The sequence below is a fragment of the Doryrhamphus excisus genome, linkage group LG8 (genome assembly GCF_037039965.1).
Source record: "Doryrhamphus excisus strain RoL-2023G ecotype Guam linkage group LG8, RoL_Dexc_Guam_v1.1, whole genome shotgun sequence".
NCBI classification, from domain to species: Eukaryota; Metazoa; Chordata; class Actinopteri; order Syngnathiformes; family Syngnathidae; genus Doryrhamphus; species Doryrhamphus excisus.
This window is the reverse complement of record NC_136364.1, coordinates 20605602-20621574: the sequence shown is the minus strand read 5'-3', so window position 1 is coordinate 20621574 and position 15973 is coordinate 20605602. Positions and strand designations below refer to the sequence as shown.

Genomic DNA, 15973 nt, shown 5'->3' with positions numbered 1-15973 from the left:
TAGGGGATTTATAAACTTTTTGTGAAACATTAATCAACAGTTAATTGTTTAGTTGTTTACCATTTCTAGTTTTAGAAATTAGTTAAAGACATTTTTGTGTGCCCTTCTGAGTTTAAATACTATTGAGAACCTGATATATATGTATTTACTTATAGGTACAAACCACTGTATGAGTTACTGGTACCAGTATTCTGATGATCAAAATACATGAATACTAGAGCTGCAACAATTAATCGGTGGTGAATTCATTCATTCATTCATTATCTACCGCTTATCCTCACGAGGGTCTCAGGGGGTGCTGGAGCCTATCCCAGCGGGGTACACCCTGGACTGGTGGCCAGCCAATCACAGAGCACATATAGACAAACAACCATTCACACTCACATTCATACCTATGGACAATTTGGAGTTGCTAATTAACCTAGCATGTTTTTGGAATTTTTGGAATGTGGGAGGAAACCGGAGTACCCGGAGAACATTCAGAGAACATGCAAACTCCACACAGAGATGGCCGAGGGTGAGATTGAACGGGATTGAACGGGCGAGAGGCGGGGGTACACCCTGGACTGGTGGCCAGCCAATCACAGGGCACATATAGACAAACAACCATTCACACTCACATTCATACCTACTATGGACAATTTGGAGTGGCCAATTAACCTAGCATGTTTTTGGAATGTGGGAGGAAACCGGAGTACCCGAAGAAAACCCACGCATGCACGGGGAGAACATGCAAAATCCACACAGGGTGGAATTGAACTCGGGTCTCCTCGCTGTGAGGTCGACGCGCTAACCACTCGACCGCCGTGCAGCCTGGTGGTGAATTGATTATCCAATTAATTAACACCTATTTTGGGACTTTAGTCTTTCAAATGTCCTTGCCTCTGGCCCGAAGTCAGCTGGTATAGGCTCCAGCATACACCCGCGACCCTAATGTGAGGGTAAGCGGTGAATTTAATATTTTTAATTTCTTTTGTCATCCATGAAAGCAGACCTATTATCTTTGTGTTTTAACCAAAGCAACATATTTTTTCACGATTGTTGTTGCATTTTCTTGGATACCTGCAGGATAATAGAGTGCCAGGGATTACCCCTCATCAGTGGGCAGATCTGTGACCCGTATGCCACCGTGTCACTAGTAGGACCTGCCAGGTAACTCTCTCAGTACAACGCGTGCTCCTCATGACGGAGGTTCAGTATGACACATTCCAGGTATTTTGATTTCCTATCAGATCTGACCAAAAGAAAACAAAGGTCAAGAAGAAAACCAGCAACCCTCTTTTTGAAGAGACTTTCTTCTTCGAGGTACATTTTTGATACTTGATTGTTACTTTTTGTTCAACTTGCTACTTCACGCTTTTGCTTATGAAAAAGAGTGACGTTAATTTTTCAGGTTACACGGTCCAGCAGCTACTCCAAAAAGTCACATTTCCAAGTGGAGGAGGAGGACATTGAAAAACTAGAGATCAAGTTAGTTCCCGCTTTTGTTCGAATATACTTTATGTTTATGCACTCAGTTAGAAAGAAGTAATGATCAACTTAAGTAGTGAGTCAAAGTGTACTGATTAAAAAAAGCCTTGGTTTCTGGTTAAGGATAGTGGGCCTTCCATCACAGTGGACTCGTAGCTCTTGGGGTAAGACTAGACAAAATTTTAAGGTAAACCCTGGTGCATGGTTTGGAGGATTTGATTTGAAGTGGTATTGTTTGCATGGTTATTTTGATTGACGTTTATGAACCGAGTAGAAAAGCACAACTCAAACAACCACTGAAGTTTGTAACGGAAGTGTTTGCAATTTATTTGGAAGAAAAAAATAGTCTTACCTGATTCTCATCACCTGCCATGCATGCATAGTATAAATGCATCTCGTACCTTTTCAGGGTGGATTTGTGGAATAACGAGAATCTGGCTCAGGATGTGTTCCTGGGGGAAACGCGGGTTCATGTCAAGATCTTGCGAAATAATCACAACCACAAAGCCTGGTAAGCATGTACATTTTTATTTCAGTGCCAACTCAATGCTCTAATAAATAAACTATAATTTGTATATCCATCAGATTTTAATCTGAATTCAGTTCAGTCACATGATGTGGGTCAAAATGTAAAAATATACTACACTGATCCAGTAAACAAAATACACCTATCATAGAAGCACATTAAATGATGTCTCAATTAGTGTGAGCGGTACGATATGAAGCTTTGCAGAAGTCTGAGGCATAGTCTTTGTCGCCATGGTAACATTAAATATTTCACTTATACTGTATGTGAAAGTCACAGCTGAATTGTTACATCACCAGCAAAAGAGGACACAGATTGCAAAGACAGAAGCGTGATTTATCACCCACCGGTGGGAAGTTAATCACTTTATTCTGTGGCATTTATGAACAGCTGATATGAAATATATGGTCGCCGTGCGGGGTTGATCCCCTGCAGATATGAATTTTTACACTCCGTTCCTTTTTCCACTTATGCTAAAGGCTATCTTAGCTGACCTGGGGCAGGTGCTTACTTCATAGACTGACTGTCTGTCATTCATTCAGTCACATGGTTTCTGTGTCACTAAGGGTTATACTATATTGCACACAGCTGACGGATTTTGACTTTATAATGTAAATCATGTTGTGCATTGATTAGAGAGCCATGAATGGGGATACGTTCAAGAAGAGTGATGCCAGTTAGTAGGGGTGTTACAAAATCTTGTTTCATGAGATCTTGCAAGATTAAAAGATGTTGAAATTTCTTGTTTAGAAAAAAAACCCTCCTGATAAGATAATAAATACATGAATTAATCACGCAATAAATGAAAATGAACTGAATGAATGTTGCCGGCGTCATTATAGATAGATAGATAGACTTCCTTTATTGGCATTGCACAATAACACAGCAGTGAAACAGTAATTTGTACAAATAATTTAAATAATTTTGAATAAGGCTGCACGGCAGTTGAGTGGTTAGCGCGCAGACCTCACAGCTAGCCTTGTTTTAGCTCTGAATTAATGTATGGATATTGTATTTTAATGCATTGTTTACTGTGTTTTTACTCTACTGTATTTTGTATTACTTTTTTTTCACTGTAAAGCGTCTTTGAGTACTCTGAAAAGCACTATACAAATAAAATGTATTATCAGTATGTATTATTATTATTTTATTGTTAGAACTCGAGGCTGCACGGCGTGTGTGTGGTTAGCAGTCGGAGTTGGAGACGCTAACATACACACAGCAGAAGAGTGAATTTATAAAAAAAAAAAAAAGTCATTGCAAGGCAAGGAAATTCAAACATAATTACCGAGCCAGTTTTCCCATGGGAAAAAAAAAAAAAACTACAAATCAAAATGCAGACCATTTGTGCAGACGACAGTCAACACTCATGCAAACAACAGCGCAAAATGATGTGGCGGAATGTGTACTTTGCAATTCAGTTGCAAATGCACAACAGTAGAACTTGTCTGTGAGAAAATACATTCTGCAACTTTGCAACAGTGAAAAATGACATATTAAAGGAAATATTGCATTATTTTGATATACGTATATACATATATATAATTGTGTGTGTGTGTGCATGCATATGTATGTGTATGTACATATACATACATATACTACTGTATGTGTATATGTATACACATGCACGTGTGTGTATAATCAACATAGCATAGCATTTGTAGTTAATTTACGCACAATAAACATTTCAAAATGCACCTGGATTATTTTTTCATTGTATTTTTCTTAAAAATATTAGTCTTGTCTCGTTCTCATTAACCCAATCTCATTTATCTCATGTGTCTTGTTCCTGCACAGCCATGTTCTTTGTCTTTTTCAATTTTTCAGGTGTTCTAAAACATACATGAAAGCAAGCTAAGAACGTATCTATTTGGTTTATCAGGTATCTTCTCCAACCTAAAGGGAATGGCAGCAAGTCAAAGTCTGATGACTTGGGATCCTTGCGTCTAAAGCTGGCTTACCTGGAAGACACAGTGCTGCCATCTGCCTGCTACCAACCGCTCTGCAACCTGCTGCTCAAATCCCCTGACGTGAAGGTAGGATCATTCATAGCCTTTGTACAATCTGTGATGGCCTAATACCATTACTGTGTTTTTTTTTTTTTTTCAATTTCACATACTATTGGTTTCTTCATCAGTTCTCTTCTACCACAGACCGCCCCTATACTGTGAAATCGGCGTATTTCCTTTTTTTCACCCACTCACCTTCTTCACTTCCTTTTACGTCCATTCAGCCCATCTCGGCGTCAGCAGCGCACATCCTGGGGGACATCTGTAGAGAGCGATACGAGACCGTTCTGCCCACAGTTCGACTTCTCCTGCATCACAATCGTTTTGTGCCTTTCGTCTCAGCCGTGGCAGCGCTGGAGTTGGACAACACTCAGTGAGAACTTTGGCAATGTTTGCAGCACGAACACACACACAGTTGCTGAGGTTGGCTCGGTCAACATTTGTCAAGTTCCTTCGTGCCTTGCGCGTCCCCTGAACTTGAAAAAAGGGGGCTGAGTAGCCACACTGAAGAAAGACTGGATCCACTCCATGCTTTTGCTGTTTTTTGGTTTTTATTTAGCGAGGCGCAAGTCGCATTATGGCAAGGCACAGCACAGCACAGCATAGCACAGCACAGGTGAAAACCTTCAAATAAAAAAGGAAAAGTGTATAAGTATATACAATATACATACATACTATTTATAAATATATATAATATACACACAATAATATACATATATAAGGTAGATAAATCAGTGTCATGTTGTTCAGCAGTACATTAACCACTATACATTTTTGACAACGGTTGGAAATATTTTTATATAATATTTATATAATATTTGTATCCCCTTTACCTGCATTTATTAACCTATTCTTTACTTAATTTTTCTTCATTATTCCGTTATTTTATTTGATCTGCTTATTAAACCATTTGCATTGCATATCTTGCCATGTAACTAAAATTATTATTATAAAGGCTCCAAATAATATAAGCACACTGCAAAGGAATGAGCATAACACATTCGTTCGATGCCCAAAGCATCACGCACCAGTTTTTGTTTGTAGTTCTGTTTGTGACTCAGTCGGCATTGATTTAGTAGTGCAAGTAAACCCGCATGTTTGTGATAGAATTTTTGCGTTTTTACTGCAAACTAAATGTGGAAAATGACAAACGATAGCAAATGTGAAAGCTTTTCTGTTTCCACGCAGGGAGGCTAACACTATCTTCCGTGGCAACTCATTGGCAACACGCTGCATCGATGAAATGATGAAGATTGTGGGGAAGAATTACCTTGCTGTTACTCTGAAGCCTGTAATTGATGAGGTATGCGGTACACAAAAAAAACAAACATCTACATGCATTTGGAGCGATAGGAAGTCCAGTTGAACACATTTGAAAATGATATACAGGTACATGTCAATAACGTTTAATTTATTTTGGTAGCTAAATTCAGAAAGTGAGACAATTATATTATATAAAAACTACACACTACCGGGGCTGGAGCTGGTCATCGGTAAAACCTTGCTTTTTAATGCACAAGACTAGACACACACAAACTTAATAAACACGTCTAAAAACCTCAGGTAGGGTTTAACAAGAAGATACTGATGTTTGAGTTGGTCACCTGTTCAGACACAGTCTCAAGTTTTTTTTTAATGCACAAGATTAGACACATGCAATGCAGAAAATGATATGTAAATGTCACAAAAAAAGTGGGCTAATAAATTGACAATAAAAGCACAAATACTGCGGATTTCAGAAAATAACAGATGGAATGATACAGCACTCGACAAGAAGCAATGAAGTCTGTAAAATTAAATAATTTAAAAAAAAGTCAAAAAATTGTTAACTATAATGATGACAATGGTAATATTAATGATGATTATAATGATAGTAATAATGATAAAGATTATAACAATAAGGATAATGATAATAGCAGGGGAAAACAAGACCGTAACATGAACATGATTATATCTTGCAAAAAGGGGTAGGCATTTGGGGTAGCTTTTGCTTCAGCCTACTCCTTTTCGGCTTGTGATCAGATAGCTGAATACAAATGTAAATAATGGAGAGTTGTATTTTGATTGATGTGGGAGATGCACTGTGATGTTTCGTGTATTTGCCCAAATAAATATGATTTAAAAAAAAAAAAAAAAGAGAAGAACACAGTCAGGTGGGATAGGCTCCAGCATGGGGTATAGGATAAGTGGCAAAAGAATGGGTTTTACATACAGAAAACAATTTAATATACACAAAAATTGATCAATGGAAGGGATGAATGAACATTTATTTGACTTTTACCTACACTGAGGACGTGATTCTTGACATGCACCTGTATATCTATATCTTTTTCTTTCCTGTTATAGATCTGTGAGTCCAATAAAACGTGTGAGATTGATCCCAATAAGCTAAAAGAAGGGGACAATGTGGAGGTGAACAAGGTAAATGCTTGCTTGTTTAACAGACTTTAAGATATTTGTTTTTGGTGCTGCACATACAGTATGTGTAGCTATATGTGCAATTCTCTGTTTAAGTTTATTTTACTTGATTAATATTATATGAATGTGAGTGTGAATGGTTGTTTGTCTATATGTGCCCTGTGATTGGCTGGCCACCAGTCCAGGGTGTACTCCGCCTCTCGCCCGAAGACAGCTGGGATAGGCTCCAGCACCCCCGAGACCCCCTTATATGCAAGGGCTCCACAAACAAACAGCTGCTCCCGATTTCATATATTAGGATTTGTGTGTGGAATTTTGATTTGATTAAAAAAAACTACTTTATTTTCATAATTTCTTCTCGCTCTTGTTCACTTTGTAGGAGAACCTACAGGTTTATGTGCAGAAAGTCTTCTCGTCAATCACTCAGTCCAGCGCCAACTGCCCTCCACTCATGTGTGCCGTCTTCAGGTCATTAAGACACTTGGCCTGCAAACATTTTCCAGGTAAACGCTTCAAGTCGATATGTCTACAAATTGCATTAATATGCATTAGTATATTTTAAGGAAGCTCATAATCTGTTTATTTTACATTGAGTGTCATGTAAATGGCAGTACACTGAATTGTTGGGCTAAAAAAAATTAAAACAGTAGTAAATTAGATTTATTTGTAATCCGCAACTGTAAAGATACTGCTGCCACAATGTGGAGTGTGTTATATTCATCAAACGCAGGAAATGTGACTAATCCAATGAAGATAATGACATTACATTTTTTTGTCTTTCACCAGCTGACCCCCACGTCCAGTACTCCGCTGTTAGCAGCTTTGTCTTCTTGCGTTTCTTTGCTGTTGCTGTCCTTTCACCACACTCCTTCCAGCTCCGCTCCCATCATCCTGTAAGTTCTCAGCACCGCAGTTTCAAACTGTTATCCATCTAATCGGCTTGCATTGCATGCACAGAAAGCAGATACAACATAGTTACAGTAAAGTCTCGTTATATTGATATTCTCGGGAGTCAGAAAAAATACCGATATAACCGGACTATCCATATATCCGATCCTGCGCCGAACTGCATTAAAAGTGGGCAATAATGCACTTTATTTTGTTCTATAGTATAGAACAATGTATAGAACAATGTCGAGCAGCTTAAATCAATCTTAAGGATGCTTAAGGATTTCAATACCAAAAAAGAACACGGCGAACGGCTGCTTCCAGTCAACAAACACATGCCTGCAACAGAAGAACCAACTGCGTTCGTGGTTTCTCTCGTGTGTATAGAATCTATACACACGAGAGAAACCACGAACGCCAGCATGTACATATGAAAAACAGTGATTATTGCAAGCGATAAAAAGATATCTGAACACAACACAATAAAAATACATGTATTTGTATGCTTGTGTCTTCGTTGGAATAGGTGTGTATGCTATGTCAGTTGGTTCTTCTGTTGCAGGCATGTGTTTGGCCAGCTATGTGGGGTGGGTTGAGCATGACCTGTGAACCAGGAAGTGCGGGAATCGGTGTGTGTGCTGCGCTCTGGTGGTGGAAGTGTGAAAAATAAAGTTGACTGGAAGCAGCCGTTCGCCGTGTTCTTTTTTGGTATTGAAATCCTTAAGCAAAGATTGATTTAAGCTGCTTTTGTATCGATATAAGCAGACCAAATTGGCTGGCGGGAGATGAAAAGGGCATCGTAGTAACCGGATTATCATAATAACCGGGTATCGTACTAACGGAACTAATTATATCATAAAAGACTAGAAATTTGCCGGGAAATGAAAATAGTATCGTAATAAGTAGTCATTCGTTATAACCGATATCAATATAACGAGACTTTACTGTATTTGTAAATGTTGTTTCATTTTAGGATTCTGAGGTTTCCCGCACGCTTACTCTCATCTCAAAAACCATCCAGACTCTGGGCAGCTGGGGCAGTTTGTCAAAAAAACTGGTAAGTAGAATGTTTTTATTGGGATAAAAGATTTACTGGATCTAATATCATTCCAGTAGTAGGGAATGATTTTTACACCTGGGCCTTAATAACGCCACTATTATGTCACAATTGTACAAACCAGAATTGGGGGTGAATACCGTTATTACTAAAGCAAAAGTGACTCTACCCCTTGACTCCTTTCTTTGTGTCGGCACAGCATCGGGAGTAAGAGCTGCGCCGTTCACGTGATAAGGTGTTCAAGTGCACTGGTAATTTTAAGTGTTACATACAAGCTTTCAGACATTCAGTGACATGGGCTAATGCTACTGATTCCGAAGGCTCTGGGCAGATTACAGATTTTTCGGTTCATTCATTCATTCATTTTCTACCGCCAGCCAATCACAGGGCACATATAGACAAACAACCATTCACACTCACATTCATACCTATGGACAATTTGGAGTCGCTAATTAACCTAGCATGTTTTTGGAATGTGGGAGGAAACCGGAGAACCCGGAGAAAACCCACGCATGCACAGGGAGAACATGCAAACTCCACACAGAGATGGCCGATGGTGGAATTAAACCCTGGTCTCCTAGCTGTGAGGTCTGCGCGCTAACCACTAGACCACCGTGCTGCCGATTTTTTGTTTTTTGTGGATTAATGTATGTAACTTGCCCTGCGGTTGGCTGGCGACCAGTCCGGGGGTGTACCCCGTCTCTTGCCCGAAGACGGCTGGGATAGGCTCCAGGACACCCCCACGACCCTAGTGAGGATAAGTGGCATAGAAAATGGATGTGTATATAACTAGAACATAAACAGTGTTTACAAACAGAAGTGTGAATAGGCATGTTATGGTTCATTTTGAGTTGATTTTTATTTCTTTTTACCCCTCTTCAGTCTAGTTTCAAAGAATCATACATGTATGACTTCTTCAAATCATTCCAGGAAGATAAGTGCATTGAAAAAGTTAAAAAGGTATTTGTTTATTGCATAATTTCTGTTGTTTTACCTTTTTATTAGCATTTAACGACTGCAGTTTCTTGTGCTTTTTGGCTCTAGTTTCTAGATGAAATATCTTCAAATGTTTCAAAAGAGTCAAGTGGATTGGAGGACGCAGTGGTTCTAAAGGAAGGGTGAGTATTCGCTCCAAAACTGTCTGTCAGCAGAAGAGTACAAGAATACAAGACATACTCTGTATTAGAGAAATATTCTCCATTATAGAAACGCTACCTCCCAAGAACAGGGCAGACAATCGGACTACTATGAATAATAATAATAATACATGTACCATGATATGGAAGTGCAGGCAAGATCGGAAGCCCGCATTAAGTGCTTTACTCATGCCATAAACCTTGCAATCCAACCTACCTCAGTGTTCCCAGCGTCACTTGTCACTCAGCAGGTGCTTTTTTTCAGCTGCATTGATGTCAGGTTTAAGCAGAAGCCGTAGTGCAGGGGTCTCAAACACGCGGCCCGCAGGACACTAGTTTGAGGCCCCCGCCTTGATATGAAAGTTTAATGTTAGTGCGGCCCGCGCAAGTTTGATATGGATGCTGTATGGTATCATGTACCCAGGAAAAAATTATTACATTTGATTAATGTTCATGTTAAAGGTTAAATAACTGTTAATAGGTATCCTCCCTATTAGTGTGGAAGTGGTAAGTTTTTGGCTATTTAGTTTAAAGGAAATAACTTGAAGGCTACCGTTTAGGTCGCGAGCTCTCTAGTTTGCGAGTTAGCATGTGTCTCAAGACCCTGCAGTTGCGCAATATGTTGTAAATAAAAAGAGTATAAATGTGACTATAGTCGTGTTTTGTCATGTCTACAGGGCTCTAATAATGCTTTGTTCATTTTAATCTGAAAAAAATAATTTGTCTACCCACCAACTATATGTGGTTTCTTAAGTTTTTATTATTATTATATTTATTTATTTATTACTGCTTGATTGATTTTCTTTATTCTTGATTTGTTTCTTTATTTTTCATCTTATTTTGTTTAGAAAAATAAAAAGTAAGATATTTGAGAACAGTGGAACAGAGCTTTTATTGTAGAAAATTGGAACCAAAGCGAAGTTTTTTAATTTTTTTTGTTTTTAATAAATGCGTTTTGTTTTTTTTTGTTTTTTTTGGAAAACCTGATGCGGCCCAGTCTCACCCAGATCCGAGCTCCAGTGGCCCCCAAGTAAATTGCGTTTGAGACCCCTGCCTTAGTGATTCTAGATTTGATCAAACTTACTTAAACCTGATCAAATGTCAAGTCATATGCGGCTCAAAACATGATTTATATGACTTATTTTTCAACACTGAAAGCATTGTGGGAACTGTAGTTCTTTCACCGTTAAACTGTTCAATTATTGTCTCGTATCTCTTGAAGGCAATATGGTGTATTGTCTCATCTTGTGAGATGAGTGTATGATATATGTAAAATAGAAGAAAGGTGTACCGAAACAAAAATATCATGCTGGGGTCTGCATTGTTTAGGGAAGTACAGAAACGAGCCCAGGGGAGGAAACGGCTCGGCAAGAAAAACTTTAAAAAGCGATGGCTTCGAGTGACCAACAGAGAGCTCTCCTATCACAAACATAAAGGTCAGAACTTGTTTCTGTTTCACGTTCGCACGGAGGACATGTGATCAGTGATCATTCTTGTTATTATTTGGTGCAGATAGCAGATAGTTTGCTTCATATTTATTTTACTATTTTGGTGTAAATGCTAATGGTGGTCATCTATTTACATGATTTATTTGTTACCGCTTGCATACAATATTATTTATTATTATACGGGAGCCAGGCAACGACATTTCAGATTAAGATTAAGATATGCCTTTATTCGTCCCTCAGTGGGGAAATTTGTAATTTGTTGTAATTGTTGTTGTAATTAATTGTAATTTCGTTGGCAATTTCACTGCTGTGTTATTGTGCAATGACAATAAAGGAAGTTTATCTATCTACAATCGATATGCATGTGCATATTTGAATTTCAATAAAAGATAAATAATAATATTTTTTGGTAAATTGTCATTTTAAAATATTTTTATTATATTATTATTAATAATAATATATTATTATTATATATTATTAATATTGTTATTATTTATTATACTTTTTAAATATATTTTTGTATTTTTCTACAAGAATAATAAATTTTTACCATGATGTTTTGAACAGATGAAATAGAAAACCAATAACTTCAAATTATTTTTTAAAAAGAAAATATATTTTGACTTGACAATTTCTTTTTTTTTATTATTATTTCAGGGAAAGAGGCCCTCTGTATCATTAATGTGAAGAACATCCAGGCAGTGGAGAAACTGGATGAAAGTGCCTTTAACCGTAAAAATGTAAGTTAATATTGTCATCATGAACTCGTTCAATACCAAAGGCGTACTTTTTTATTTTTTTTGCAAAAAAAAAAGAGGCAAAATGAGGTGATGATGCAACTGAGCATTAATGAATTTCACTAGTTGCTAATGTATAAGTGCATTTAATAACACCCAAGGAGGAAGTGAGTGAGCGTGGACCCAAGGAGGAAGTGAGTGAGCGTGAATGAGCGCAGCGTGTACAAGGTTAAGAGTATAACCATTTTTTTGACCGACAGAAGCGTCTGTGGTTTTGTCAGATGTTTCAGGTGATCCACTCCGAGAAGCAGCTGTACGTGCAGGCGGGGAACTGCGTGGAAGCTTGTGAGTGGCTGGACGTCCTGGGCCAAGTCAGCCGCTGTAACGAGTGCCGCCTGGCCACTTTTCATCCATCCAACTACAGCGCTGGAGCCTGGCAGTGCTGCAAAAGCCAAACTGGCGGCGCGCCTGGTTGTAAGCCCTGCACAATGTAAGTGTTTTTGCATCAAGAAGAAGAAAACTAATATATTATTAGTACTATTATTCTCTATTATGGTTATGTTGTTCAGACCAAAACAAACACTCAGCACATGTTTATGTGAGAACCGTGGTTTTTGGAAAAGGTATACTATGTTTTTAAAATGATCCCCAATTACAGAGCTAACACTAACATACCAACTGCTTGTCCTCTCAGCTTGATCCAAAAGTGTATTTTTAGTACCGGTACTGCAGTTGACACATATTTTGGCAGTTAAACAATGTTCTTCTCACTTGACTGGCGAAGCATGATCAAGCAGACACACACACACACACACACACACACAACAACCACGTGTGAATGGTCGAGTGCATACCGGTGATCCTGAACAAGATAAACGTACATAAAAATGAAAACGTAAAGTAATACACCCCCCATTCACGCATCAGTACCTCGTCCTTATAACGGATCTTCACTCGGCTTTGCGCCCCTGTTTCAGCATCATGCAGGCCAACCTGCAGCTGGACATCGATTGTGATCGGGAAACCGAGAGGATTTTTTCCCTCCTCTCTGCAAATGATACCAAACTTCAAAACATGGAAGGTGAGTGATTTTGTCACATTTGACTGTTTCGTTTTCCAGAGGATGGAGCTAGCACCTTTTTACAATAGAGCGCAACCTGGGGCTGTAGATACCTCTGATTTGTTGGTTTCAAAATGACTTCCAAAGGGAAATAAGATGAATCAGTTCAAACAATCAAGTGTGTGCTGCTTTAAAGACGGTAAATCTGTCAATATACATTATAGTTATTGAAAATATTGTGTTGTCCGTGAAGGTAATGTGTTAATAAGAAAGGTAAACATTTTAAGACATTCACTCGCTAAAGCAATCTTCACTCGCTAAAGGTACTGCAAAAAAAAAGGGTAGTAAGGATAATTCATAATGCCGCCCGTACTTCGGTACATGACAAAAATAAAAGAAAATAAAAATTATTAAAACTATATTAGGAAAGCAGGAAGTGAACAAATGTAACAGTTACTGATTGTAAAAGTACCAGATGGAGGGGTAGGATTTAATAAGCTTTGCTTCTTCCTACTTCTTTTGGACATGTGGAACTGTGAACTGATTATGGGATGCATTCAATTGTAATCTGATGTTCAAATGAAATAAAACCATTACCATTTTGTTCTGCACATTTTCCACTGTTGAATGATAACATGAGTAGTAACAAACTCATCAACAGGCTGACAATTACAGTTTCACAGATTAAATCCATCCCTTTGGCATTAATATTTAGCATTTTGCAATTCTGCGTGCCTAGCTGTCGTTCTTATATAGTTGGGACACTATAGACAGATTCTGTCCAGGGAATCTGTCTATAGTGTCCCAACTATCATCTAGTATATTGTGTTTGTGAGGGTGGGTTATTTGTTCATTTGTGCTCAACACACGGAGAATGATGAATAACGCCATATCTGTCTCCTTTCTTCCTTCTCATAAGTAATGTTCACCTAGCGCTAATGAGGCATTCAAGCTCACTGCGTATTTCTGAGAGTTGTTGTGTGTGCTTATTCATTACGGCTGTGAAATAACCCAGTATGACAAGCCACAAAATCTTGCTAGTGCCAGAAGTTTTTATAAATAAGGTAAAAAAACACTAATGAATTTCAGAAAGAAGTCATAGCAAATCACCTTTGATCATGTTTGGGGGTGCGAGTATCACGCCTAAAGAGGGCGCCCGTCTGCCATGTGCTGACTCGATGAGGATTTGGTGAGCACAGCTAGGAGGACCAGGGTTCGATTCCACCCTCGGCCATCTCTGTGTGGAGTTTGCATGTTCTCCCCGTGCATGCGTGGGTTTTCTCCGGGTACTCCGGTTTCCTCCCACATTCCAAAAACATGCTAGGTTAATTAGTGACTCCAAATTGTCCATAGGTATGAATGTGAGTGTGAATGGTTGTTTGTCTATATGTGCCCTGTGATTGGCTGGCGACCAGTCCAGGGTGTACCCTGCCTCTCGCCCAAAGACAGCTGGGATAGGCTCCAGCACCCCCTGCAACCCTCGTGAGGAAAAAGCGGTAGAAAATGAATGACTGAATGAATTTGGTTCATATTTCAGGATGTCTGAAAGGGAATATTTGGATTTACAAGATTTTCTATGGGCTGCAAGTTCTTGTGTTTCAAGTACATGCGCCAGACGTGGCTATCAAAGAGGCCCATGGGGGTCTGGTACCGTGTAGTTCCTTGAGTGGTTAGCACGCAGGCCACACAGCTAGGAGACCGGAGTTCGATTCCACCCTCGAGCATATCTGTGTGGAGTTTGCATGTTCTCCCCCGTGCATGAGTGGGTTTTCTCCGGGTACTCCGGTTTCCTCCCACATTCCAAAAACATGCTAGGTTAATTAGCGACTCCAAATTGTCCATAGGTATGAATGTGAGTGTGAATGGTTGTTTGTCTATATGTGCCCTGTGATTGGCTGGCCACCAGTCCAGGGTGTCCTCTCGCCCGAAGACAGCTGGGATAGGCTCCAGCACCCTCGCGACCCTTGTGATGATAAGCAGTCAAAAATGGACGAATTAATGATTTTCTATGGAAAAATTGCTTCAGTTTTTGTATGTTTCAGTTCTGGTCTGAATAAATGGAGATTCCACTGTACATGACAAAGTATATGTCTCCTGTACTTAGACGCGTGCGCCAGCATGGCAGTGTACCAAGGCCCCCAGCGAGACCAGGAGGAGTACTCCAAGTTCATTATTCAGGAACCCAAAGAGACCTTTCAGACTCTCAAACAGCTCCGAAACATCATGGTGGAGCTGCAGCGGCAGCACGAAGTCCGAGGCGACACCACGGCGTCGTACGGCAGCTTGTAAGACCTCGCCGCTCAATCACAACACAAAAAAAAACCGACTTATTTATTCAAGTTATTTGTTTTGTTCTTTAGAGACAACCCAATAGTGGGAAAAAACCTCTAACCGATGGTAACACACCAGTGATCCAGGTGGATGTCCTCAGGGAGTTCCGGAAAGAGAGAGAGAACGAAAGCCCCCCCCGCCATGTTTCCTGATCTTTGGGATCCTAACAATTTTATGGGCGACGTATTTTTATTTGGTTTTGTCACCATTTTCACGGAGTACGTCGCCATCTCCTCTGACTTTAGGTCCTTTTATAAAGAGCCTCCTTCCTTGTCGTTCATGTCCACATCATCTGCGTGAGTAGGCTGCTATTTTTATTTTATTCACCCAGTTTTAGGTTGAAGGGGAGGATCTTTAAGCGGGATCGTCCTGAACACTATTGATTGTTTTAGCATCTTCCCCCTTTTTGAACAGATGTTTGTATTTAAGGAGTTAGAAGAAGACGCCGATCTGCCTTTCTTTTGGATGTTCTTTCACATGAAACGCTGAGGGAATAAATCATGCAGAAGCACTTTAATATTTCTCTCAACGAGAAACTGATGACTAGATACTTGGTATCAGCTGTCCCCATTTTGATCAGTTACATGATCCTCGTTTTGTGTTTTCACTTCCTGTTGATTTTATGATATATTTTTTTTTTTTGACCAAAGACAATTTCATAGCTTTTGACTTGAAAAAAAGCAAAATTAATGTATTTTGAATACGACTATTTTAAACAAATGGAAAAACAAATTTAATATCTATATATTTGTTTAGCGCATATGTTTTTTGATAGCATTTTCATGTCTTGAGGCAAGCAGACGGGTCATGGATTCTGTTTATGGCTCATATTGGTACGAGAGCAATTATGAAGGAAATCCAAACCCTTAATAATGGAAATGCAGACAATCTCA

At 39.1% G+C, this 15973-nt stretch overlaps 1 protein-coding gene across 2 annotated transcripts in view; it reads left to right on the top strand.

The window, feature by feature from the left end:
• rasa2 (RAS p21 protein activator 2) overlaps window positions 1-15597 on the top strand; it is a 28075-nt gene extending 12478 nt beyond the window's left edge. For both annotated transcript variants that reach the window (XM_058080961.2, XM_058080962.2), the window contains exons 6-24: window positions 1069-1152; window positions 1233-1305; window positions 1394-1470; window positions 1880-1981; window positions 3879-4032; window positions 4230-4378; window positions 5194-5308; window positions 6352-6426; window positions 6803-6926; window positions 7210-7316; window positions 8285-8368; window positions 9251-9328; window positions 9413-9486; window positions 10834-10940; window positions 11610-11692; window positions 11971-12179; window positions 12667-12770; window positions 14854-15034; window positions 15110-15597. In XM_058080961.2, coding sequence (XP_057936944.2) covers window positions 1069-1152; window positions 1233-1305; window positions 1394-1470; window positions 1880-1981; window positions 3879-4032; window positions 4230-4378; window positions 5194-5308; window positions 6352-6426; window positions 6803-6926; window positions 7210-7316; window positions 8285-8368; window positions 9251-9328; window positions 9413-9486; window positions 10834-10940; window positions 11610-11692; window positions 11971-12179; window positions 12667-12770; window positions 14854-15034; window positions 15110-15140 — 2011 coding nt within the window. In that variant the 3' untranslated portion in view covers window positions 15141-15597. The remainder of the gene's footprint in view (window positions 1-1068; window positions 1153-1232; window positions 1306-1393; window positions 1471-1879; window positions 1982-3878; window positions 4033-4229; window positions 4379-5193; window positions 5309-6351; window positions 6427-6802; window positions 6927-7209; window positions 7317-8284; window positions 8369-9250; window positions 9329-9412; window positions 9487-10833; window positions 10941-11609; window positions 11693-11970; window positions 12180-12666; window positions 12771-14853; window positions 15035-15109) is intronic.
• The last annotated feature ends 376 nt before the right edge of the window (window positions 15598-15973 follow it).